The sequence below is a fragment of the Pollicipes pollicipes genome, unplaced genomic scaffold (assembly GCF_011947565.3).
Source record: "Pollicipes pollicipes isolate AB1234 unplaced genomic scaffold, Ppol_2.1 Scaffold_4881;HRSCAF=5763_pilon_pilon_pilon, whole genome shotgun sequence".
Classification (NCBI taxonomy): Eukaryota; Metazoa; Arthropoda; class Thecostraca; order Pollicipedomorpha; family Pollicipedidae; genus Pollicipes; species Pollicipes pollicipes.
Window position 1 is genome coordinate 41,968,613 of NW_023596576.1, and position 27,510 is coordinate 41,996,122.

The 27,510-nt window shown below is 59.0% G+C and overlaps 1 protein-coding gene across 5 annotated transcripts in view; it reads left to right on the top strand.

The window, feature by feature from the left end:
* The first annotated feature begins 2,531 nt into the window (after positions 1 to 2,531).
* The window catches only part of LOC119099750 (homeobox protein extradenticle), a 78,414-nt gene continuing 53,435 nt past the window's right edge, over positions 2,532 to 27,510 (top strand). For 3 of the 5 annotated variants that reach the window (XM_037222812.1, XM_037222813.1, XM_037222811.1), the window contains exons 1-2: positions 2,532 to 2,899; positions 4,890 to 4,978. In XM_037222812.1, the coding sequence (XP_037078707.1) occupies positions 2,739 to 2,899; positions 4,890 to 4,978 (250 nt within the window). In that variant the 5' untranslated portion in view covers positions 2,532 to 2,738. The remainder of the gene's footprint in view (positions 2,900 to 4,889; positions 4,979 to 27,510) is intronic. The other 2 variants (XM_037222815.1, XM_037222814.1) reach the window with 1 other exon arrangement.

Consider the following 27,510-nt stretch of genomic DNA (forward strand, 5'->3'; position numbering starts at 1 on the left):
AAACAAATTTGGTGGCCGCTTTGGAAGTTGGCCGGGCAGGGCCATATTTTTCAGATACGATAAGTGATTTTAAGCGTGCCACGGCTGTATCTCAAGCAGAATATCGTTAACAGGTATATAAATGGGACGCCCTTCTGTGTGCAACAGCCCAACATTATGAATTTCTACAAAACGGCTAGTTCACTAGTTCCGTTTTTGATTTGCCGGCGTTAGCTTCCGCAAGGTCAGGGCTCCATGCATGCAAGGGTGACGATTTGTATTCTTTTGTGTGGGCCCTCCCCCCCCCCCCCAATGTTGAGTTTGACCCTCAATGTTTTTGGCTGGGATACTACAAAAACACGTGGGTAGAGTATTATAATAATACAAAGACTTTCTTCTTTGATCTTTCTGCACAGTGGCGTCTCGTACCACTCTCATAACAAAAGTCACGATTGCTCTCACCACAAGATACAAATCGTAACAGCTGAGCGAATAAACGATGCAATAAACTTCACATGCCTAGCGCCATAAGACACGCAATGGTTTGTGAGGTTAAAGTGAAAAGATCTGGGACATGGGGATGACCTAAGTACTTCATGGCTAATCCCGTTCCCGTCCCTACAACCAAAATGCGTGCCGCCTCCCATGACTGCCATAGAAGAGCGCCATCGGGGCCCTAAGGTGGCTTCTAAAGGGCCGCCTTCACGTGCCGAACAGTAGGAGTGCGTGCGTCCTGTGCCTGTTCCCTGGATTCGACCCTACATACTTCTATACTGCTTAATTCGAAGACTTGTAGCAATGATATAGAGCTAAAAAACATATATTCCGTTTAATGAAAATAAAGTGGGCACAATCCGGTAACAAATAAATGAGGGGGGAAAGGGAGTCGCTTACCAGGCCTTGGGTTCGACCCCTCTCAATGATTTTACAAAAATTGACACCCCTGGCTGCTTGGTTTTGGTTTTTGGCAGGTCAAGCTGGCTCCTTGGCTGTACCAACACCCTTATTGGTCAGAAGCAATTCTGTGCATTCGTCTCCTGCACCATGCCATCACATTACCAAACATCATCCAACCAGTAACACCCGCTTGTTGCCAGGCGGGCGCATTGTGGCTTCTTGCTCCACTGCCTCCCTGAACAAGTAGGTTCTTAACAAGCTGATAGGGCTTCGTAAGAGCTACACCCAGTACGGGCCCATTATTTGCTGAAATCAGATATCTGAAACCAAACAGGTGTTTTGAGCGCAGGGAGTAACGAATAATCCGCCACGTCGGGTCGTAGAAAGCGCAAATGTAATGGGGAGCACGGCAGACGAGCGCATGGGGGGCGCTCCGATTTTCGTCAATTCTTTCCACGCGTCGAGACGGAGTGAATGCTCGACGTTGTTTTTTGCTACGGGTTAATGTTATCATGTTGCATAAGTTGTGTAAGGCATGGGAGAAACGACGCTTTAGATGCTAACGCGGTCTAGGTAAGGTGTTGGTGCCGTTGTGTTTGACCCCTCAAAAATGTAATCCACCAGCCAAAAGACAGCTTACAAGCATGCCACTGCTTCGACGACGGGGCGGGATAAGGTAGGATCAGTTCTTTTGCCTCCTCCCTCATCCCCATCGCTTTTAAGAGTTTCAACTCGTCGGACATTGGCATTCACGCGACTGATAGGCATGGTACGTTTCGCACCTGCGTGATGTGCTCTCGGCCGAACGCCTCCTGTTTATAGATTGCTCCTTTTTACTTTTCACTATTCAGCTATGTTGCCCACCGCCTATCAAAAAAGTGTTGTCTGTTACTGGGGCAAGACGTGAACACGATCCTTCCTTAGGTCATTCAGTGAGTTTTCAGGGGGGCTGGGCTTCGTCGAGGAGGAGGAGCAGCTGATTTATTGCACGATTGCTCCGCCCCACGGCAATAATGGGAGTTGCTTAAAACGTCCAGCAGGTGCCGTATCCACTGAAGTTAAAATAAACACATAATTTGTGATGATTTTACTATGTTTTTTTATTTTAAAAACACTTTTAATATTTTTCAAAGAACAATCTTGTCTTTAAGTGCTATATAAATATTTATTCTTAATCAATTTTGCACTTTTCTTTATATACGTCTTCCAGCAACGGGAGGGGGGAATAAAAGTTAGTGGCCTTCAAGTTAATTCGAGTACGGGCGTTTAACTACAGTAACCGGCAAAAAAAAAAATGCTGGTGAGTGTAAATATTTAGAGCAGAAAAAACCTAGAAATTTTTACGTATAGCAAACATAAGGACGTTCTTATCTCCAACTCCTTGCAATAGTGCTGTATTTGCTGATTTCTCCCAGCACTAACCAGATGTAGTCCTCATTGAACCTCCACATTTGTGGCTATATTTACAGATTACCCAATAATTTTTATCAAATTTATTTCTTTATGTTCAATCCTTTGCTTTTCTCCAATTTCTATCTCCATTAAATAACTTGGCACCGTCGGCTCGGTAGCCCGCCCGCCCTCCAGGTGGCGCGCGCATCGCCAACCAGCGAGGCCCTCCTCAGGGCCGTTGGCCGAGAATGACGACTAAACAAAGAAGGCCATTGGTCGGCGGACCCGGTGAGACGGCCGTAAACGAGTGCTGGACGCAGGATTTTATGGTCGTCATACCATTGACGTCTTGTGGCGGAATGAGTTATTATTTTCATCTGTGACTTACGTTTCGCCATAAAACAAAGTCGTGCGTGTTGGTGTTGCTGTGATCGCGATTGTGCCGTGGGATCTAGTGTGTGTGCTCAGATATGGAGGGGCAACAGTACGGCATGGGCTACGGTATGCAGCCCCAGATGGACCCCAACGGGCAGGCCAACACCGAGGGTGAGCCGAGGAAGCAAGACATTGGGGAGATTCTGCAACAGATCATGACTATCACCGAACAGAGCTTAGACGAGGCTCAAGCCAGGTCAGTACATTGCAGGAATGTCCTACTATTGTTTGTAACTCCGTCGAGTCCAGCAACCGACCCCCCCTTCCCCCCACCGGCGGACGCACAAAATAATCATTGTACGTCGTCTGTTGTTGCGACACGAAATCACCTGTGCCTCCACGAATCGGGTCTTGGACATTTTTTTTCCGTCAAATTTTGAATCCATCTGGATACATTGTGAAAACTTGAAGGAGTTCTACAGCTTCCCTATCCACAGGTCATTTATACCATATTTACTATCGTGTTTAAACAATTGGTATCCCACAAACCAATTTTCATAAACACCTCCAGTCAACGATTCCAAGGCAGCGCCCCAATCCTGTAGGGAAGCGAAGTGCGGTACCCGGTAACCGGCTTAGGCCAGAGGTCCCATCACGCGGCACCACGTGCCATCCGGTGCGCCGCCAGTTAGGTGCAATTATGCCCTTCTCGGGACATTACCCATGTGTCGCCAAATCGGCGTGACTTGCGGCGTAAGCGGGGGCCGGCCGGCGGGCGCCGGGCGGCTGGTGGCGGCCCGCCGGCCGCCGGACGGGTCGGCCGAGCAGGGCCGGGAATGCCGACGGCCCGCCGGCCCGACCCGGCCCTGCTCAGGGGCGCCGGCTGGTGTCGCTCAGGCCAGCCGGGACGCGGGACGCCATGTTGCTACCTGAGTCTGTAGTGGCCCGTATGCTGGAAAAATACTGGCCATCTTAGTAATGGCACTTGCCCAGCGGTGATCACCCGGGCACGGGTATTGGCCGCTACATCGTGTCGCTGGTGGCGCCAATCTCGCGAGCGACGCAAGGGTGTTACCATGGTTTGTTGTTTTTTGGGGAGAGGCTGTCCATCCCTGCAATCCAGCACACCTTGTTTTTTCCAACATGTTAACGGTATAACTATGGCTCTCAGCACGGGATGTGTTTGCGCGTGGCATGCATTTATCTACATTGATTGTCGGGCAAGTGACCACTACTACATCCAAACACTGAAGGCGAAGTCGTGAAATGTATCGAAAAACATCTGCTGCCTCTTCTGTTTCTTTTCCTAGTTGTTGTGACCGAAATTCGTTGCATTATTGCTATCATTGGGCCCTTTTGTTCGTTTATTATTTGTGATAAATGGGCAAGACCATGCGGTGGTTCCGAACTTTTCAAAATCATTGCCGTCTGTGACAAGTATGCGTCGAGGACACCAAAGTAAGGGCGATGCACGCATTATCTCGCGCGCACTGTCGAATATAACGCATAGTTTCATCTTCTGTGTGGGTAGCATGGGCGTGTGCAGGATTTCGCAACGAGGGCACATAACACATTGCCGCAGGAAGACAAGTGCCGCATGCAAGCGAAATTTCTTCGATGGCGTGAAGTGATATTATTTGCCCCTGATCCATTTGTTTTGTGTATCCATCCCAAATTTTCAGTTGTCAACGTTGAATCACTGATTTCTGACTACGCCATGACTTTGAGAAGGGGGTCACGTTTCCGTAAGTCACGATGTGAGAAATCCACTTTCTGGTAGTTTCACCCATATATTTCAAGCCAAATAATGTAGAAGTATGACACAGTTCGAGTTTTGCTTAGTGCGCACTCCTGAAGCCAACATTCTCGCCTAACTGAGATGAGATTTTTCCAGGCAGTTGGACTGAGTTGTTATTGAACTGAGCATACCACATTCTCTCATCTGCAAAGTTAACTGCATTGGAGCAGAATATGACTCGCACGTGCTACCGCTATCTGTTGAAATTACGGGGATTGGTATGCGCCGCGGTTCTCCGGCCTGTATACAATTGTGCTACCGCTGTGCTGTTTGTTAGCTATTAGTAGTTCTGTGACCATTAATGGCTGTCAGTGTGTGATGCATTTTTGGACATCCCGAGAGATGGGTCGATTGGACCCAAAACATTGTACTAGCCCTCAATAATCAGTTTTCTTCTGCATTAATGTGACAACCTTTCGCTTTAATAACGACGTTTCTTTAATTTCAGTACCGAATTTTCCAGGAAGCATACGCTGAACTGTCATCGAATGAAAAACGCCCTCTTCTCCGTACTTATGGAAATTAAGGAAAAAACAGGTAAGTACGTCAAGGGCGTCTTTCTGCCGTGATGTTGAGCGCATATTAACCCATCGAGCCTTTTTCCTGCACGCGCAGACAGCACACGTCCTATGTGTGCGCATTTGTAAGCGGCCAAACGACGCGAAATTTTGACAAACCGAGTGCAAAACACGCGGTGTTTCTGCTAGGACAGGTGCAATATGATGTTATTATACCGATAACGACCCTGCATGTGCACACATGCGAAGCAACGAAGCGGGGGGGGGGGGGGGGAGGAACACCCAGGTATGACAGAGAACATAACATCTGTATCATTGCTTGGTACAATATTGAGCGCAAAATTACCATGCTAGTGGGCGCCGTAAAACTCCAACCATCACCATCTGGATATATGACCATGGTGCCCTTGGTGCCAATATTTGCGATGCCTGTACTCTTAACACATTTTCCTTAGACAAGAACCCTGGCCCGTAATGGATTTGGTAATCTGGGCATGGTGTACATGATGCGGCAGTGGCGTTACACGCCGAGTCAATATGATTAGTTATTGCGTGCTTTTGCATGAGATGGGTTTCGGGATCTGAGTTGCGGTCCACGTTTGCTGCCGACACGTTTTTTAATCATTTAAAACTCACGGTGACAAAAGCATGCGTTGTTGTCCGTGGCCCAATTGATGCATATCAACTCGTGGCCTGGAGTTTCATACAAATTAACTCGTCCGTCGATTGCTTGCGTTCGTTCACGCGAGGAAGTTCGAAGGCTGCTCTCAGCTACCCCGTATGAAAGGCATAAATTTAATTTGCGGCAATTTGGTGAGCACACACTCGAACCAGCCGGGCTGCGACTTACTCCGATAAGGCGCGATTGTGGGCGTCCATTGCGTCAGTAGTAGATAGAGCACGCCGGAGCGCGCGGGGCGCCCTCCCGCTCGGCTTCGATGACGGGATGCCTTACGGATGTGCTGGTCGAGTGTAAAATGCCTGTCCGGGCGCTGCAAAGTCCGGCTCACTCAACCATCGGGCCCTTTCTCCACTGGCGCATTTTTAATGTTCATGATTAGGCTAGCGATGCTGCTCCATGAAGCGATCGAGCGCCAAGGATCGCGGTGGTGGTGGTGCTTAACGGCCTTGCCATCGCGAACAGCGCTGTTCCGCCCCCTGTCTTGTCTGATGACATGAGATGGCCCGACTGCCCCGACCATCCACAGTTTGCCGCCGTCATCAGGGCCCCAATCACTCTCCTTGGGTGACCCGAAACGGCGGCCTCCCGACTTTCCCGATGGCTGGCATCACTTTCTCCGGCTACAGTATCCGCTTATGACGGGAGACGGCTCGGTGAGGCTTACTGTGGCCGCGATTGATGGCTTTATCTGACCCTCCGCTCCGATGGCCCGTTTTATGTGCCTCCTTTATCGTGTTTATTTTCCGCCTGGCACTGCGGCATTTTCAATGATCAAATGTTGAAATGTCGACGAGCAATGAACCGCTCCGAGCTTTTACGGCGTCGGGAAGTGCCTAGAAGGATTTTACGTTTCTCTTATTCCGCCCGTCTTTCTGTCCGCCCTGAAGGTCGTAATCGGAATCGAAGCGAACGAACGACGGATTATAAAAATCATTTGCATGGTCCATAAATAGCGGGGAGTGAGCGTGCCGGCACGGGCCATCGACGTCGGCCCTGGGAGAGCTGCCAGCGGGCGGTGCGAGCGAGCGGAGCGGAGCGACCGAGCCGGGCTGGCCGCTCGGCCGCCGCCCTAGGTGGGGACCGATTGATCCGCGCGCGTGGAGGGCCGCCGACCCGCCTCCGCCGCCGCGCCGCCGCCGCCGCCGCCGCCGCCGCCGCCGCCGCCGCCCTCGCCGCCTCCAACACCACTGCCGCCGCCGGCGCCGGCCACTCGGCGAGGACTTTTCGTTTCCATCTGTATGTTAATCAGAAGATTGAAATTCTCCAAGTCGGCTGTACAGAAAAAAACAGACCGGTGGACCACACGGGCGCTGGCTGCTGAGGAGGCGGCCGTCGCCGCCGGCCGCCTCCTCTCCCGGCCGGTGATCAATAGGCGCGCGGTGGCCGGCCAGGCCGAGCACAGGTCGGAGGTGTTGACCGACTGCGACGCCGGCGGCGGCGACGGGCAGGCCGCCGGCCGGGCCCCGATTACGCCGGCCCCGACCTCGGCCGAGGTCACGCGGACCGTGCTCGGGCGGTGACCGTGTTCTGAGCGGCGTTCTGCCGTTGTCTGGCTGTCGCGACGGACTGTTGGTCGCGCGCGCAGGCCGCTGCCGTGGCCTATGAGCAGCTGCGGAGGTTGTGGGTCTCGTCACAGATCGGGGTCGGGGGTCTCGGCCACAGGTCCAGGGTCGTGGGTCTCAAGACAGTTCTGTTTTCGCGGGTCTCGCCACAGATCCTGGGTCGTGGGTCTCGCCACAGTTCGGGGGTGGAAGGTCTCTTCACAGATCCGGGGTCGTGGGTCTTGCCACAAATCCGGGGTCGTGGGCATCGCCACAGGTCCGGAGTGGTGGGTCTCGCCACAGATCCGGGGTGGTGGTGGGTCTCACGACGTATCCGGTTGTGATGGGTTTCGCCACATGTTCGCCTTTCCTTGCTGATCAGGAGGCTGATGAATAAGGGATTGCAAGCCCGACTGCAGGCGCGATCCTTAGAATGCGCCTCGCGGATGCATGCCGTGACAGCTTGGCAGGACAAAAAAACTCTGGCAACTTGATGGGACTGAGCAAACGTATGAACAGATTCGGAGAGTGGGACAGAGTGAGAAACGAGTGGAGGCAGAGCCAGCACATGCTAAATTATCCTGTTACATGTTCCCTTCGCCGTTGCTAGGACTGCATGGATATTCGTTCCTTTCAATGCAGTTGATGTCCCAGCCTGCCTGTTTGTGGAGCTAGTGAATTAATTTCAGGTCTGTCACCGTAATTGTAGGACCAAAAATGATCATAGCTTTAGTAGGTAGAACAAGAAAGTTTTTCCTATTCAGGATGCCCTTCAGGGCCGTTTGAAGAACACAGATTTAATGAATGTATTTATTACGCGTCTAAGCTTTCGTGCCTGGCGGTGGTCGTAAGCGCCCAGATCGGCTCCGGCTTTTCCGGCCCTCTCCTGGATCGTGTCTCAGATCTGGCCAGCACTGCGAGTTGTCGTCAATCACCGCCGCCGAGGCAAGAAACAAAGCGCAAAAAATACCGCCGACCTGTCCCCATGAGATGCCCCAGAAGCTGGCCGCCGAACGGGCGAAGGTCGGCCGGCGGCGCCGATCCGCGGCCGGCGCACGGCTGACCCCGGACTGGACAGATTACCCGGCCGGTCGCGCGGCCGGTCCCCCGGCCCGGGTCGTGGTTCTGTCTCCGCGTAATGCGACGGCGAGCGTGACGAACAGTGGCGCAGCTGGCGCGGCCGCGGCGGCACGGCGTCCAGGCCGGGCCACGCGGCACGAGGCGCCGATGGTGTTCGGGTCACGACCTGGCCTGGCTGGACACGAGACTACTGGTGCACGGCTGGCAGATCGGCATGGAGATCGGCTCACGAGACCGGACGGAGTTGACTTCAGTGACTCAATTTAGACTCTGTTGGGAAGCACGTGGCATTCTTCAACTCAGGCGATGAGGCGTTTTGCCTTCGTCCGCACACGATCCCTGTCGTTGCAATTATGTTAGTACGCATTTCTACGCAGTACAGGTACTGAGAATGCCTTTTTTGAAACCACTGTCACATCCATTTTCACATTCAAGTATCTTAGATGGCATTAACGACGTATATGAAATCGCTTTTAACTAACTGTAGAAGTTGGTGACATCTTTGGACTCATGTGACCACATAAGTCCGGAGGTGCTGATTGACCTTTTGTTGTCAAGAGTTTGCTCTTCGTCTGGTAATAGCCCTGCAAGCTTTTTGCAAAGCCACTGTGAAACAAATGCTGCCTACCTTGTTTAGGGCCACACCAATGTTTAATCCATAGTGTTACGACAGAATAAAATGTGCAGAATTATTGATATTTCAATTGTTTGGAATTTGTTTGGCTGGAAAAATGTTTTTTTTTAACTAGAACCTTCCGCTTGACTCATGGAAAATACAATTAAAAAAGCTTGTTTGGTGGGGTCGACTCTCCAAACATGAGGGCGGCTTGAACTGGGGTGTAGACAGACAAAGCTTGATTTTCAGAACAGCAGTCCTCTCGGCGTGTTCCAAATGCCTGCGAGATCCCCTTTCATGGTCTGTGAACTTTCTGTGGCTTTTGGGCTCTCCCCGGGCTAACGACTCTCACCACAGCTCACAGGCTTCATGTTCTGAAGGTTTCTTTTTCTTACCCTGAGGACTCCGTGGTAAATTTTTTGTTCACCGGCCGCTGCTGGCCTACATTCCCACGTGTGTAACCCAAAGTACTATTTTTTCAACACAAAATCCTTGGACATTTTTGGCTCCAGAGTCCATCTGGCTCTTGCCACACGCTGCAAACTAGGGCCGGAAGGTTCTTGTTTCCAGGGTCACTTCATCCGTTGGGAACCCCACACTATTTTGCTGGTGCGTATTGTCTTACAAACAGGCAAGCAATGCCATTCTGCCATCAAGCTTTTTAGTTCACATACCTGATTAATTATTGGCAGTTTAATGGAAAGAAACGACGACGAAAGCCCTTTTCTGTACCCGTCCACTTGGCTCCCACTCACGCGTATGGGAGCTGCGCAATGGGAGAGCCATACGGGTGGTGACCAACTGTGAGAACCATACGGGTGGTGACCAACTGTGAGAGCCGTACGGGTTGTGACTCCAACTGCTCCGCAGTCTTACTGATTTACGACGATTTTGGCAACCCACTGGATAGAAGTGTAGATCAGTACTCAATACGGCTGTTGTAGTCCTTTTACCTCATTGAGAAGCAGCATGGGCTGCCCCAGGCTCGATGGATGCTGATTTGACGCCTATATTGTATGTGCTGGGTCATTTCCCGTCGATTCATCCTCAATGAGGATGTTTTATGCAGCGGTGGTGGATCGCTTTTCGCCCAGGCGTGTTTCTGAGCTGTGCTGTGCGCTCCAAATGACTTGTTCATCGAGTGGATTTGGAACGGGGCTAGGGAGGGCGAATGATCGACAGCGTCATGCGGCAGACCCTGTGCCCACCGGCTTGGTGATGTATGTGTTCACTGTGTAAGAAAGTACCCCTGCTGGATTTTCTTCACCCATGTGCCATCCACTCCTTCGTCCGAACGTTGTACCCACCGCTTGACGTGACCTGCTGTTTTGTGCCAGTCCGGTGGCCTCTGGAGGATTTCGGATGACAGCTGTGGCTTGCGTGCAACATGTGAGACGTACGAAGTGAAATTCTCTTTTTGCACCCCGACTCCACGACAGTTTTACTGTCCAGTGTAGGAGCTAAAAACAACAAAAACAACAACAATATCTGATTTATTGGTTATTCAAGTTGGTTAAGTGCATCTTGAGCGACGAGTGTTTTGTAGGTGCCCATGATCGCGGAGTAGCAGATCTGGCTGTGTCCATGTGATTGATGAATGAAATACAAAAACAAAACTTTCCATGGTCGCGTTTTTTTTCGTAAAAGGGAAGGTAACGTTATAACTCGAATCAGGGCGTGTTAGGTTGGTCGGTCAGCAGCTGGGAAAGATGCTGAAGGCCTTAGCGGAGCTGATTCACATAATACTGACCGTGTTAGATCGCAGAAATATGCTGTAGGGCGAGTTGCATCATTCTTGCGAAATTCCTGAATGTACGATAATGCAATGGAACAGTTTCTGATAGGCTCTCCACCATGCTTTACAAACCTGATGTTGCAAATCTAAAGAATACGCAATGAGTCCAGACTGCGTTGCTGAGAAAGCGCAAGGGGAGCGAGTTGTATTATCAGTCACGTGATCTGAGGTGTCCGTGACTCCTGCTGGCGATACTGTTTGATTCATCGCACTGAATATTCCATTCGGCCCAGCACGGCAACTGTCACAGGAGTTTGCGCGGTGACAATTACTATGCCAGTTGTTCAGATGTAGTATCGGACAACTCTTATTTGAGGAACACGATCGCCTGTCAAGTCGGAAATAGATGTCATTTTTACGACCAACGCGTCCAGCAAGGGCAGTAAACTGCCGCCGACTGAAAGGGAATGTTGGTTGGTTATATGGCGTCCTTAGTCGTTGATATTGCATGTTTTGGATCGCCGCCGTCCGAAATGGCCGCCGACGTGGCGAGCGGGGGGACGGCTCTGGTTCAGCGTCATACCGGGAGCTTCGTCGGGTCCGCCGACGGGGGTCCCGCGCTTGTGGGTCCCCCGTTCTCCGGCTCCGGCGCTCCCCTCAGTCGGCGGCGCGCACGGCCGGCGGGTGGGCGCCGCGCCGGACCGGCTGGGTCAGCGCCGGGGCGCGCTGCTGCAGCCCTCGCTTCCGGCCCGGTGAGGTGCCGCAGCGGCCGGGCGTCACGCGAGTCGGAGCAGCAGCGCGCCTGACCCGGACCGTGACCTCGGCGGCGGCGCGCCGCCAACCAGGAAGCGGATGTCGGCACCGACGCCGGCTCGGCCGCCGCGCCGCCCGAGGGGCGGCCCGGGGAGAGCGTCGCGGCCCCGCTGGTGGGCGACTGTTTGCGGGTCGGACGCGGTCCGTTACGGCGCCGCGCGCTCCCCTGGCGACGCTGCCGGCGGGCCGGGGCGCGCGCACGGCGCCCGCGCCCCCGCGTGGCGCCCCGCTCCGCTGCAGAGATGAGCGGCCGCTATAAATAAACAGCGCGAAGACTAAATATACATGGTGGCGCGACGGCGCGCGCGCGGCCGACGTTTGGCGCGAAACCTGCCCCTCGTTATCGGGCGGCGGCGGTCGCGGCGCCGGCCCGGCTGAGGGCGCCCTCCGCCCCGTCCGGCCCGGCCGAGGGCGCGCCTCCGCCCCGTCCGCCGCGGGTCCGGCGACCTGCGGCGGCGGCGGTGGCCCCAGCGGGGCCGGACGCGCACGCCGCGGCGGACGGTGGGGCGCTGGCCGGTCCGGCTGGCCTGGGCCGGCCGTCTGGCGGCGGGGCGCCCCGCTCTCTCGCCGATGGCTCGGGCGCGCTGTGCACGGCCGGCCTGAGTGACGGCCGGCAACGGTGACGGGCGGCGGCAGCCGGCAGACGCGCCGCCGCAGCCAGCTGCCATTTTGCCGGCCGAGCGGCGTTCGCGGCCGCCTCGGAGCGGCCCGGCGCCGCCGCAACAGCCCCTCTTTATCGCCCGCCGCGCTGCCAACATAAATTATGTGATGGGCAGTCGCGCGCGCAGCTGTTTCGCATGTCGTATTTCTGCGCCCGCCGAGTATTTTTATGCTTGTTAGAACTCGTGGCCCAGTTTCAAAGTAATTGGGAGCTTTTGCAGTGTTAGCTTGGTGTTACGATTGAATAGAATGGTCAGGAAGATGTGCGGTGGTTGTCATATGTGCTAACCAAATCTCCCAATTAACTCATCACATCCTTTTGGGTATCACGACCATGACGTTCCACCGCGATGCGCATCCTAAACAAAGCCCTTCAACACACCTTTTTGGGGGAAGTGCTCGAGACGGATTTCATTTCATTGTCTGCGCTGCGAGCGGTTGAGGCGGCGCGTCGCGCGGCGGCCTGACGCCTGTGGCATATTTCCCCGGGGAGTGTCCGGGCCGTGCTGAGCGCCGGCCGACGGCGGGGCCCGGCTGGAACGCCAGGTGTTGTCTCCGAGCGCCCGGGCGGCGGCGGGCGCCCTGCCCCGGCCCGCGCCCCTCTCCGCCCGCGCGGCCGCCCGCGACGCGGGCGACACGCATCTCCGGGATGGCGAACACGACGGCGGGCCAGATCCCGAGAAATCCGCGCCCGTGGGAGGATGACGCTCGACGGGGCGTCTTTCGTCACTCGTCACGCCTCGGCTTCCGGGTGACGCCGGAGGTGTGGAGAGCCCGGCCGAACCAGCGGGCTGAGGTGGCGCACCGGCGACGGCCGTCGCGGCTGTCGCGGCCCTCGCTCGCCACCTGTCGCCGCCGTTCGCCGGCGCGCGACACTGTCGCATGCGTCACGAGACGGCGACACCTTGCGGCCGACGGCAGCGCGAGTGGTGCCGCTGTGGCACGTGTTGGAATGGCTGGTTGGGGTACGCCAGGTGCTGGCGTGACAGATGTTGGTGTAATCGAGGCCGTATGCAGGCTGGATGGCAGCACGCTGCTGGTGTCAGCGGCTTGGTGTCATAGCGGCCGTCGCCAGACGGCCTGTGTCAGGGCGGTGGCACGTTTGGACGTTAGATCGTTGATGCCGCCAGGTGCGGAGACAGGCGCGACTCGTGTCCGGATGGCGTTAGGGATGACGCCTGGCACCACATGAACCACCAGAGTGGCTGATAGCACCGTTGTCGGGTTCATTTTCGGACCGGCTGTCACATTCGTCATGCGTCTTGCCATTGCAAACGGTTAGGTACAATGTGATGCGCTCTTGCACTTTGTAGCAGCAGGTTAACACTTCGTGCGGTTTGCTTTAGGATGAGTTGTGAGCTATTCAACAGCACGTCCAGCTGGTTGGTAAGATAGCTGCAACATCCCTTCACCAGTGTCCGCAGCGGCTACACAACTCCGTGACAGTGGCGGCGCTTCCATCAAAGCACTTTATGGAATGTAATGCCTACCAAATTTAACAGCCGGCTTCGGTATCTTTTTAAAAGTGTTGAGTAATCTTAGATGGGGATAAAACTTAGTTCGTTATGCCACATTTCGACGTCACTGATAGCGTCGACGTATTTAATCAAGACCACAATCACCTACGCAACTGTCGAAATGTGCTCTGAGATTCATCATGGTAACATACATATCTGTAGGTGTTGTTCTGGAAGCATTTTGCTTTGATTTTATACGAATATAAACATGGCCTGGCGGCGCGCTGAAGTCTGCGGCATTAAGGCAAACCTGGCCCAGCTCAAGCCGAGGTTTTTGGCTAAAAGTCGTGACTATGACCAAGGTTCCACCAAAATGTCGGCCCGATGAATGAGGCTGAGGACGGATGACAACATTTTCAACCTAGTTTGAAGTGGGAGCCGAATTAACTCGGAAGCACGTCAAAAGAAAAGCACGCGTAGATGATTGCCAGGAATTTACCTGGATGGCTGGGCTCCGTTTCCGAGCCTAAGCTGCTCCAGGGGGCTGGCGCCGCCACAGTTCCGCGACGTGGCGCAGCGAGCTGGCTCAAGCTTGTCGCCGCGTGGTTCATGGGCTTTTGCTAAAACTCTTACTGGGACGGGGGCGCGGCGATCGTTTAACCAGCACAATCACGCGGTGTAGAAGGCTTGACTTTGTTGAAATCAGAGCGCTCCCTCCCGTTGATTGCAGTTCCAGAATGTGTTTCCTGTTCACACCATGTGTGAACATGTGACTTGCGAGGCTACGGCTCATTTTTCTTTTTGATCGCTTTTGTCGAGTAGGGCGCCCATCTGTGAGTCCGCAGGCTCTCCAAAATGTGGGCCGAAGAAGCCTGGACAGCTATTTGTGGTCGTTACAGGCAGAGTTCTTGCCTTAGCATTTGTGACGGAGAATATCCAATTGTAATGTTTTTGAATGTGAAACACATTTAAAATTGTTGTGCTCAGTGCTACACTAAATTTTCAAGGAAACTTACAAACGGTATTATTGCGTTACATAAGTAGGTTAAGACGCACATACGTAGATGGCTTGGTTGGCAATAGGAGAGGACTAGTTATCAACAGCCCAGGAACAACCTAACAATAAACATTGTGAATATTCATGCCTCAGGCAAGATGTTTCCATGCGACTGGTGTCTCCCATTTCAAAGATGAGGACGTGTCACCTAGCGTAATTACGGGATGCGGACAAGACCAGAGCAGGCGCTGCGCAGCTACCTGTATATGGCTGTCGTGAGGACCAATATACCTTAAACACGATCCTGTAAGCGCACCAGCCCGGTAGATTTTCTAGTTTTAATTTAATTGCTCACGCTTATATGTGGTCGGTAGCTCAGTGATGTCTGACGGCATGTTTAGAAGTGGGCGACAAACAGCCAGCGAGGTCACAAAGTCAACTTTGAAGGAGGTATTTACTTACAGCATGCCTGCAAATGAAGTGATGCCTTGCTTTCATCATACCCCGATGTCAATCTAGTTGAAGTACCGTTTTCTGTGACGGCAAATGTATGTCTAAACATCGGGCCACAGTTAATGCATATCGTGTAATGTGATAGACGTTTCAAGCGTTGGTTAATTGTTGATATTGTTTGATATCTGTTGACGATGTTATTAGTCGGCATTGTGTAACATGATAGCATATATTGATGGTTAGATGTGTTGTTAAGAATGTAGACTCAGGCCTCGCCGGCGGGGCGGTTGATCACGTAGTCGTAAACTTTGCCAGTCGCAAAGTGTTGCTAGCGTGTTTTATAAACAAACTTTTCTTGCGATATGTGACTCGCCATATTTCATCAACACCCCGTAGCAGGCGCCGAAACTTGAGAGTTTCTCGAAGTGCGTTGAGTACTCTGCAAAGCGGCTTTCGCTGTGTCATGTCGCCTCGCGCTGCTGTGCGGCCCGTCATCAATACCGGGTCAGCTACCGACATACATGTGGGCTTTCCATACACTCAGTGGGTGGCCGAGAACGGGGGAGTGACATGGGCGTCCCTGGGGCCAGCGCGCCGGGTACACCCCTATCGCTCCATCAGGGCCGTGCGATTTGCATGCATTAGTGAGTCGGCCGGCCGGCCCGTCGCTGGCCGGGCGGCGCGGCGGCCGGCGGCCGGGCGCGACGTTTGCATATAATGGCCGACGGAGGGTGCGGGCCGCGCTGTGACGTCACGCGCACGCTCGTCGGCGACGGCGGCCGAGAGATTGAAAGATCGATGGCTGAAGCGGTCCCTCCCTAAGTGGAGCGGAGGGGAGCGGCGGCGGCGGCGGGCTGCGCTCGGGACGGGCGGGAAGCTGGCGCGAGGCGAACAAAGGACGTCTGGAGCGGCGCGCGCGGGAGGCGGCCCGACCCGCCTCGCCGAGCTGGACCGGGCCCGACCCCGGCCGTGATGGTTGACTAATCGCCTGGCGTCCGTGCAGCCGTCACAGCGCGTACCCGGCCTGCTCGTAAAGGTTTTACTGCGCCTCCGAGTGGGCAAATTAGTCCATCAACTGATTCACGCGTGGAGAATGCTCGTGCATTAATGAAGTGGCGCACGGCGCCGAGGTCTGCGGTCACGGCACTTGGCGACGGCCCGAAGACCGCAGCTGGAGCGCGCTCTCTCAGTCGGCCGCGTCGCCGTGCGACACCTGCCTGTCGCCGGCCGGGGACGGGCGCCGCCGCGCCGGGACCCGCTGCGTGCCGCAGGACGCCAGCAGAGCCATCGGCGGCGGCGCCATCACTTCCTAATGGGGCCGGCCGTGCCGTGGTAGCGCTGCATCATTTCCTAATGAGGCTAGCAGAGCAGCGGTGCGGGGCGTGTCTCGTCCGCATGACCCCAGTCGAGTTACGGTATCGGCTCGGTGCCAAGGGACGCCAGTACCGCTGCGGGACAGGATGGCAGTCGAGACAGGACACAGGACACAGGTCGCAGGACATCAGCCTGGCTGTGATGCTCGCTGTACCGCCGCGGGACAGGACGGCAGTCGAGACAGGACACAGGGCACAGGACGCAGGACATCAGCCGGGCTGTGATAGTCGCTGCACCGCTGCGGGACAGGATGGCAGTCGAGACTAGACACAGGGCACAGGACGCAGGACATCAGCCGGGCTGTGATAGTCGCTGCACCGCTGCGGGACAGGATGGCAGTCGAGACTAGACACAGGGCACAGGACGCAGGACATCAGCCGGGCTGTGATGCTCGCTGTACCGCTGCGGGACAGGATGGCAGTCGAGACTAGACACAGGGCACAGGACGCAGGACACCAGCCTGGCTGTGATGCTCGCTGTACCGCTGCGGGACAGGACGGCAGTCGAGACTAGACACAGGGCACAGGACGCAGGACATCAGCCTGGCTGTGATGCTCGCTGTACCGCTGCGGGACAGGACGGCAGTCGAGACTAGACACAGGGCACAGGACGCGGGACGCCAGCCTAGCTGAGATGCTAGCCGCACCGCCGCGGGCAGGCGGCAGTCGAGACAGGTCACAGAACACAGGACGCAGAACGCAGGACGTAGTACGCAGGACGCAGCACGCAGCACGCAGCACGCAGCACGCAGCACGCAGCACGCAGGACTCAGGACTCAGGACGCCAAGCGAAACTTCAGGATACAGTCGCCGGCCCCACAGCTTAGGACGCCAAACAGGAAGGCCTGTGCAGACAGGGACGCAGCGCGACAGGACGACGATGGCGTCACAGGTGTGACTCGAGCCCTGCGGACGGCCGGCGGACGGGTCAGCCGGAAGAGGCGGCTGCAAGCGGGAACCAGTGGGATAGGGCTGCGAGAGACGAGAGTGTAAGGAAGTGCAGTGAGGGAGAGGGCTCAGCGTGCAAAGAATGGGAGGGAATGCACAGAAAGCAGATGGATTCCGTAAAGGAGAGCGAGCTGAATAGAGACGAGCTGGGCAGGGAGAGCTGGGGGCGAGACAGAGCCAAGAGCCGAATACAGAGCAGAGGGCGAGGCAGCGAGCAGGGAGAGGTTACACAACCTAGGGAGGAAATGGAGCTATCCAGATAGGAGTTTGTCGGCCGCCCTGTTAACAGTCTGCAGTTAATCCTCCGCATATGATCTGACTTATGATGGTGGGGTGCGTGGGCGGGCGGCCGGTCCGCCTGGCCAGACCCGGTCTGACCTCAGACCTGCTCTGACCGGAGGTGAACCAGACTGGGCCAACCTGATCTGACCTGAATAGAGATCAGCCAGAATAGGTCAATCTGACCCAACTTGAACCGAGGTGTGCGCCACCGAACCGGACCTGGCCTGTCCTCCCTGTCCTGCCCTACCCTGCCCTGCCCTGCCCTGCCCTGCCCTGCCCTGCCCTGCCCTGCCCTGTCCTGCCCTACCCTGCCCTGCCCTGCCCTGCCCTGCCCTCCCACGTCCTGTCCTGCTCTCATTAGATCGGAATAGCTTGACCTGGCTTGAGGTGAGCCTGATGTGGCTGATCCCGAATGGGGTGGAGACTCGTGACCTGACCCGCGCGCGTCACACCAGTAGCCTGCTCTTTTAACCCATTCACAACTTGGGGAAGTTCATTCCATAGTCACGAGACCCACCGAAGTTACTTCACAGAAGCCGGACGCCTTACTTCGCCGGGTGCGAGGCAAGTTGGCAAATCGTTATCCTTGCCTAGAGGGCGACACAGTTGCGACACATTTGCGTGTCTGTGGACCAAGATCGGTTCGCTCTTCACCGCAGACATGTGGCGCACGGTCCCAAAGCATTGCTGCTAAAAATACAGTGGCGTGATTTGAGCTTTCTTAAACCAACGCCTGGGTGCATCTAAGGCAGTGATTCCGAGTACCCTGAAATCTGGTTGTCGTCTGCCTTTAAAGAGCGTGCCTCGGATGCCATCAACTGTGCCTAGACTATACCGTGCCGGGCCGGACGGGACCGGTCGAGCGATGTCAACCCGAGACAGCCAGGGACGCCCTGTGTCCGCCGGGGCTGACCTCGCGCCGCACAGTCGGCACCATTGACGACCACCGTGGCCGACGCGAACAGGTGCCATTCAGGCGAGGCCATCGCGCCAGGATTGTCGTCCAACCTCCAGAGGAATTTGCCCGTGCCGCGCCGCAGTAGGTCAGAGGTCTTCCGGCGCCCGGGATGGCACGCGGCTGCTGATAGACGCGCGCGGCTGTAGCCAAAATACAGACGCCCATGAATCCATTCGAATTGCACAATCGCGCCATCATCATCACATATCTTGGACCGATCTATGGCGCGGAAGAGGGCACGTCGCATACATCACGTTAAATGTCGGCCGAGGTGACATTTGCTCGGGGCCGGGTCGTCGGCGGTAGCTGGAGCTCATCGAATTCCATCCGGTCGGCGTCGGCTGTTGACCTCGCGCGCGTCGCCGCTCGCCGCGGCCCGGTACGGCTCGGCGCGGCCCGCCCCCCGATACCATCAGCAGCACCATTGTTCCATCAGCGGGCGGCGGGCAGCGGTTTTTTATCCGTGTCGTGCAGCGCCGGCGACCGGCCGACCGTCGCGAGCGGCTCCCGGTCGCGACGGCGGCGGCCGGCGGCGGCGCGTGACCTTGTGAGCGCCGTCGTCTCGGCCAGGAGCCGGTACGTCGCGTGCACCGCGCGATGGTATCGGCGCCGCCGGGACCCTTTGAGCGGACGGCGGCCAGTGGGCCGGTCCGGGGCCGGTGCCGCGCCGATGACCGACGGACGGGCCTGGCGGCGCCCTGCCGCTGGTCCGCGCCGCCGCCGCCGCCGCCGCCGCCGCCGCCACCGCCGCATTAGCGCCGCCGGCCCGCTCGTGAGTGCATGCCGGCCCGCGGCGGCCAACCGTGGCTAATGGTGTTACCTCGCTCCACGAAAAAGCCCGGCCGCTTCCAGAACTGGCCATCAGCGATCGCGCTGTGGTGCGGCGGATTAGCGGCGGCCGGGAGAGGGGTGCCGCCGGGGCGGGCCGCGCCGCCGGGCGCACGCGCGCTGGGCCCGTGCACGACGCCCGAGGCGTATTGAGCGCAGGGGAACAAGGGTGCTGGTCACGCGTGGCTGGTGCAAGAGATGAAGAAAATACTCGGCTGGGGGCCGGGGATATATGATGTAGAAAATTTCACTGGTGGTTCGGCTGTGGCCAACTGAATGGAGGAGATGCCCAACGATATTGGATGTTAGGAAACAGTTATGATGCGCTGACGTTGCCGAAGTTTTCCGCTCATTAGCTATGCAGCATGTGTCAAATCGGCCAACACACCAACACGCCATGCGGCATTAAATCTTCGTAGCAAACGTCTTGTGGACTCACTCGCGCTCCTCATAACCGCCACCCAACGACCGTTTCGCTATCAAGCAACCGCTCGCGCTGCATGAGATACGACTAAGCCCGGTAAGACCCATAATTCCCGTAAGCTGTGCCGTTGATAGGCGGCCGGGGCAGCTGTGTGTCGGCGGCGCCGGTCCCGGCCGGGGGTGCCAGTCTCCCCCTCGCCGCCCCGTCGACTGAGTCGACCGAGGCCCTGCCCCGCTCCGTGCAGCCGAGCCCCGCTGCACGCCGCCATTATGCTAATTACCGGCCGCAAATGTTGCCTCGCATGCAATTTGCAAATATTAGGGCGCTGCGGCCAGACTGCACGGCAGGCGGCGGCCGCTTTTCCGGCTGGTGCCGTCCATTTTCTCAAGAACTCATGAGCCATCCGTCAATTTGTCATTCGTTATTCTGCAGCGTCAGCGGCGCCGGCGGCCAGCCGCGATGGCGGCGGCCCCTCGGGCGCGGTGCCGGCCGCCTATCGGGCGTCGGGCAGATCTGAGCGCGCGGTCGCCCGTCCGGATGGAAATCATGTCCACCGGTGCAGGAGGGGGGGGGGGGGGGGGGGGGGGTCGCGCGGAGGTCGCCGAGCGGGTTCGTCCGGCGCCCCGCGTATCGATTGATTCGTTAGATGTGGTGGCTGATTAGATACGGTTACTGTTACCCGATTGGCGATGCGCGGCTGATACGGTATGATGTAGCGGTGGACATCGGCTGCTTCGTTAGACGCGCCGGCGCCGGCGTACTGCGGTGATTAGGCGCTGCTTGTGGCGGCGGTGAAGTCATTACCCGGCCCCGGCCGACGGTGAATTATGGGACGTGCGCGGTGGTTTTTGCGTGTGAGGGGCTGCCGTAAACACGACCGGCCGGCGTGTCTCGCCACCGGCGGGCCTGCCGCGCCGGCTGCCGCGCCGCCGCCACCGCCGCCGCCGCTGCTCCCCCCTCCGCCCAGTCCACTGAACCCTCACGAATGGCGATTCATCGCCGATCGAGGTCGCATTCCTCTCGACGTCAGTTCCCGCGTGTCGGCGACCATGGCGCTCCTCGGACTGCTCTCCGGCACTCCCTAAAAACACGTTTGCGAACTGACAGTCGTCAACCGAACCGCAGCTGTTTCCGCCGCGTACCGGCGAGCGGCGTCTCGTGGCGGGGGCGGGCGGCGGCGGCGGCCGCGGGCAGGTACCGGTGCGCGGCGCGCGATGGAAGGGTGGGCGCCGCGTCGCGCCGCGCCGCCGGGCCGGCCGCAGCGTCCCACAGCCGGCGGCCGGTACGTCAGGAATGTGCCGGGCCGCCGGCGGCACGGTCCGGCCACCGCCGATCCCACTCTCCGCCGCTTCATTTGGCGAGTGGCTATATATCACGGACGGTGCGTGCCCGCCGCCTATAACTCACATTAACTAACCGAACGCGGCCCTACCACGTAGTTTATGTGCGGCCCGCGCTAATGCCGAGCCATCATGAAATACTAACCGGCAGCCGATTGACACTTGGTCGTAATTTGTGCGGTTTTTCGGGCGGCGCGGCGGCCGGCGCGTGCCGCCGGACCTCGTGGAGATCGTCCCGCGCCGGCTGGCTGGGCTCCGAGGGGTCCGGACGGAGCCGCCGCGGCCGGAGGTCGTCCGGGGTCGAGGGTTACGGGCCCGGTGCGGGGGAAGGACATGATGGAGCTATTTGGCGACGGCGCTCGGAAATCGGCGGGGCACGCGGGGTCAAAGGAGATGCATAAAACGTGGCTCGATCAGTCGACGCCGCACGCCGGACACTGTGAGCGCCACACTGCATGTCGAGCTGAATCGTGAACAGCGCGGTACGGCGATTGCCGAGCTGAGCACGCTTCTGGCACATTTCCGTGCAGGGAACCCCCGGCTGCAGACTTCCTTGCTGCCGATTCACACCGGTGCAAACCGGCGACGCTCTGTGCTTTGGCTGTCTGTCGCAATGTCCCATCGGTTCTGCTGTCCAGGCTGTGACCATGTTCGCCCTGCGCGCCGTGTCCCGGCCGCGCGATGCTCTCGGCTCACTCACCCGGCGCACATTCCTGCCGTACTGCGCTCGCCCGTCGCACACTCCTGCCGCGCCGCGCTCGCCTGCCGCAGCCTGCGAGTGCATACGCGCATCCTCCCCCGGGCGACGCGGCAAGCCGTGTTCCCGATGCGTCGCGCCCCGGCTCGTCCGACGTCTAATCCCGAGCTGGCGGTAGGCAGCGGCGTCCGCCTGACGCCGCTTCAGCGGCGGCGTTGTTCGTCCCGCCGCTCCAGCGGTGGCGGCATCCGCCTGACGTCGCTTCAGCGGTGGCGTTGTTCGTCCCGCCGCTCCAGCGGTGGCGGCGTCCGCCTGATGCGGCTCCAGCGACGGCGTTGTTCGTCCCGCCGCTCCAGCGGTGGCGGCGTCCGCCTGATGCGGCTCCAGCGGCGACGTTGCTCGTCCCGCCGGTTCACCGCGTTACCTGCCAGCCTGCTGTTCAGCGACGCCGGCAGCGACGCGTCACCGCCGTCGCCGCCGCTCGGGCGGACAGCGTCGCGATCGCTAATGGCTCGTAATGGGAGGTGATCGCGGCGAATCGCACGCGGCACCGCCGCCACCGCCGCGCGGCTAACGGCGCAGCGAACGGGCCCCGACCGGGCGCGCCAGGCTCCTGCGCCGCCGGGCCCAAACAGGGTCCCCGCGCCGGGCTCGAACATGGTCCCCGCGCCGGACCGGTGGTGGGGGAAGGGGGGGGGGACAGTGGCACGTTATCGCCGCAGAACGAGAGCGCGTGGACGCTGGACCCATCTGGGGAGGGGGGGGGGGAGGGGAGGATCGCCGAGGTGTGGTCCAGTCAGCCACCGGCCAACGAGATGCCGGGTCGTTTTGTGGACGACACGAATCGCTGAGATGGGCACCACGGGTGTGCAGCCTACCCACCGTTGTGAGCCTCGGACGCGTGGGCACGCGCCCTTTTCGTGCTGGTGATCCGTGGCACAGCACACCCGTCGGTGGACCACGTGTGCACCAGCTGGCCGGAGGATCAACACGTCGGGCACGGGGCGGCTTTGATTCCGGGCTGCACGTCTTCCTGGAGCCACTTGCCACTAGCACACCAGGGAGGCAGTTACAGTGGCAGGTCACTTGTTTGGCGCTGGCTGACAGATGGCGCCAGATGGTAACCTGTGACCCTGGAATGCTTTCAGCCGGCGCAGGCGTCGGTGTCGTCTGTATATGCGCCGGTATATATGTGTACGGTGTACTTTCTGTAAACATCTGTACCCCGCGGCGAGGATAAGCTGCGCCTGTTTGCCTGACCGGACGTTGCTCTCTCTCTGTTGCAGGTGAGCGCGCCGCGCCGGCTCGGCAGGCGGCAGTGAGTACCGACGGCGCCCGCCGGCACCGCGCTGCCCGAAATTGGCGGCGCATTAGGAAACTTTCCGAACTCAAGTGGCTGTGCGACGATTGGGCAATGGGGCGTGCGTCCCGGGCTAAACTCGTCCCATTGCCGGCCACGATGGCTGGCGACCGCAGGGAAAGCCATTCCGGGCCCGAAGCGGCCGACGTCAGGGCCCCCGGCGGCCGGGCCGGGCGGCCGCCGCCGCGACTGCGACGACGGCCGGCCGAGCGCCGGCCGCGTGATGTCGGCCGGCCGGTGTCACACGCACGAGCGGCGGACCGTCAGCGACAGCCGGCGCGACGGATCGGGCCGCGACGCAACACCCGTCCGTAATGGACCCGGCCGTAATTACGGCCAGAATCTGATAATTGCGGACTGCAGCGTGCATCTAATACGGCCCTAATGCGGTCGGTATCGGCCGCGCGGCCATTAGCGTACGGCCGCTGTTGCGTCTGGCTCCTTTCTCGCGCGCGGAGGCGGCGCGGCCGCCACACCACGCCAACTTAAAAATAATCACACCCGGGATTAACTTAATTTGCATAACGACCTGCGAGATTTACGTGCTCGCTCGGATAACGACGCCAGGAGAAGGCCAAAAACTGAAGGAAGGGTGGCATGGGAGGAGCGGGTTGAAATGGGCGGCGGCTGGCGGCCGCGCCGCTCTTCATCAGGCTTTGGGCGCCGTCGCGGCCGGGGCGAGCCGACATCTGGCGGCAGCGGCCGGGCCGGCTCGCTCGCCACCCCCTGGCGCCGGCCGCTGTAATGGCGTCATCAGGCCGTGGCCGGAGCCAGTTGGGCCGGTGTCCGAGCCGCGGCCGCCGGCTCGCGGCCGGGATCTCGCCTCGTCGGAGCGGCGATCATTGACGTCGACCGGCTGGCCGGGCGCCGCCACCGCCCGAGGACTCTCCGTTGGCCACTTAATGCATTCATAAGTCGCGCACGGATAATTAGGCGGCGTGTTTAAAGGCCGTGAATGATGGACGACGCGCCAACTATCGCCGCCGATATCGATTTTGCATCTGGAGGCTGGCCTGCCGGCCGGCTGCCGCGCCGCGGCAATGGTGGTGGCGTCGGCGGGCCAGCTGGCGGGCGCGAGGGTGCGCGGCGCCGCTCCCTCTCCCCCCCGGCGGCAATGTTGACGCGGCCTGGAGGCGCGCGTCTGGGCGGCGCCTCTTGGGCGACGCCTCCTGCGCCCCGCCGGCGACGACGCCCCTCCCGTGGGACCGGAGCTCCTCCGCCGTCCGTCGCCGCCGCCATTTGTAAGCCAACGCGCCGTAGGTGGGGGCCACCGGGTCGTGCCGGCGCCTTCCTGCCCGTCACGGCCGGGGCCGTCACTCGGCGGCGGCCGTGCGCGGCTCGCTCAGCGGGGGACGCCGAGGCGGGCCCGCTAACAGCCGTGTGGCGGGGGTCCGAAGCTCTGCGGCAGCTAACAGCCGTGTGGCCGGGGTCCGATGCTCTGCGGCCCGTCGCGCGGCTCGGGTTGACCCGGCTCGTTCATCAGGTGCGGCGCGGTGGCGCCGTCGTCCGACGAGCGTTGTCGGATCGGTGGACCGGCAGTGGCCGGACCGGCCAGGCTGGACGGTTCGCCGCGCTGCCGGCCGGCTCTGTCGCCGGCAGTGCCAGGCGGCTCGAGAAGCGGAGCCGATCTGGGCTAGTCGTGGGAGGCTGGTGCGCGCGTGGGAGCCGTGGGCTAGCCGTCGAGTGACTGCTGCGCGAGCGGGCCCTGGGCTAGTCGTGGGGAGGCTGCTGCGCAGGTGGGCCCCTGGGCTAGTCGTGGGGAGGCTGCTGTGCGGGTGGGCCCTGGGCTAGTCGTGGGGAGGCTGCTGCGCGCGTGGGCCCTGGGCTAGTCGTGGGGGGGCTGCTGCGCAGGTGGGCCCCTGGGCTAGTCGTGGGGGGGGGGGGGGGGGCTGCTGCGCGGGTGGGCCCCCGGCTAGTTGTGGGGAGGCTGCTGCGCGGACAGGAGCCGGCGACTGACGCGCTGCTCCCGAACGCTGGGAACTGGCTGGCTGACCGAGCGTGGAGAAGAGGAGCTGGATAGATAAACAGCTGCTCCACCCGCCCAGCTGAACCGGATCGCAGCTGTGCAAGCCACAAGCGCCAGTTTTGCCTACTGATGTGCCGATTTGCTAAGTGTGTCGTCACTCATGACTAGCTCATAAGCTGGTCATCAGCTGCCCTGACATGGGCAGGCAAAGTTTATCTCCTCGAAGAAGCGTCACCGTCACCTATGTATATATATATATATATATATATATATATATATATATATATATATATATATATATATGCATTACCTATGTTGACCATGCTATTCGGTGCACTGTGCATGACAAGCTGTAAGCGTAAAAGGCGAGTATGTTGTAGTGCTCAGAGTGTCCCGCTCTTTCAAGTCACACCCATAGACGGCTGCATTACACGCATGGGTGATTTCGTCGCCGCCATCTTGAGAGGCCCCCATTCCCACCGCGGGGATGTTGATCGTCTGGCAAACATGTCAGGAGTACATTGCTCCTCAGGCATGACATCATCACACCGGGATGGATTGCTGAATGAATCTCCCTGGTCCGTATCAGGAGCCGTTAAAGCCATGACTGGCGATCGCCGATCTGCCAGTCATGGCGAGATCATTACCGGTAGATGTCTCCGGATGGATTTACGTGTACGCGAACGCTCGTTTGCCGCCGGCAGGACATTACGTGTCCGGCTCTATCAGCTTCGGTGTCATTCCCGCCGCCAGCTGTGTCGCCGTTATGTTTTACTTTGTCACCGTGACGTCAATCTGACGCAAGCAATTGTCGCATTCAAATGGGCTCCTGTCGCCGGACGGGCCGGCGAAAGAATAGGACACCGCTGCGCCGCCACATGTCCCCGATCGGCGAGTCGCCGCCGTCACCTGGCCGGCCCAGAAACGTCAGCCAGCGACGGCCGCCGCCGCCGGCCTGATGGACCGGCTTGTCGGTGAAAATTCACCTGACAGATGGCGTCATGTTTCACGGCTGCGACTGATCTTGCGCGGCGCAATCTGTCCCGCTGTGCGCGGCGAGCGCGCGCGCGTATATATGTATATGTGTGTGTGTGTGTCGGTGTGGGGGTGAGCCAGCCGCCCGGTGCGCGTCTGGCCGTGTCCATCGTGGCACATACATCAGTGTCGGCCCGGCCGCGTACCGGGCCGACGCGCGGCGATTTATCGCTCGCCACGCCACGTATATAAATCTAATAAAGTGTAACAAGTTTATAAATCAGTCGGCGCGGACAGATACGAAACCGCGCGCGGCCGGCGCGATCTGATAGGCGGCCGGCCGGCTCGGACGCGACGCGGCAAAAACGGCGCGCTGTCGCCGTTCGCGTGGGAAGACGGGCGGTGGCGTCGGCGGCGGCAGCGGCGGCGGGCGGGCGGGCCAGCCGGCCGCCTCGTGGGGCGCCGCCGCTCGCGAGGCGTTTACGGCGCGCCCCGGCTCACCTCCGCTGCTCGCGGCCGTTGATTGCCCGTCTCAACTTGCCAGATTTGCCGCAATTCGTCGTAAAGGCCTCCAATCTCTCATCCGACCGCGCTATTTTCTGTTTTCTTGGGTTTACGTCCCATCGAAATCATTATCAAACCGTAAAAACGGCGGAGTGGCTCGTAAAATGGAGTTGTTCCACGGAGCGGGGTGTGACGTCACTGATCGTCGGTGGCGCCGCCGCCGCCGCGGCCGCCGCCGCCGGTCGTGCATCGTTTGTGCCCTCTGGCGGAGGGCGGCGCAGCCCGGGTCGGGCGAGGGTCGAGGCTTTACCCGTTCGTAGTACCTCATGGGCGGACGCTCCGGTCTGGCCGACGCTCGTTCAGAACAATATGAACACGAGGATAGCTGAAGGAGTACTATGTGACCGAACGTGGTTGGTGGCTGCGTCGGGCTAGATGGCGGCTGGGGCTAACCGGACCGTATCCAATGGCGGCGGCCGTTGTTTGGCTTGGCGGGTGTTGCTCTTGCGTAAGTCGCATACTTTCGCGATGGCTATTTTGCACGGCCGGCTGGAGGCGCGCCAATCTGGTGCCTGGTTAGTGGGCCGATGACAGCGCGTGTCGGCTGCGGCGCCGCTGCCGTGGGCGGGCCGGCGGAGGCGGGCTGCGGGTCTACCCCCCCCCCGCCCCTCCTGGAAGGGGGGGGGTGGGAATGCCCGTCCCACGGGTACCGGGGTGCAGCCCGTAAATCGCCAGGACCGGGTTGGCCGCACCGGCTGACACACTGCCGTCTTTATAAGCGCCGCCGCGCCCGGCCGGCCGGCCGGCCGCGGCCCGCCGTCTGCTCGGCTTTTTGTGCGCGCTTTTTCTCGGACCCCAAATA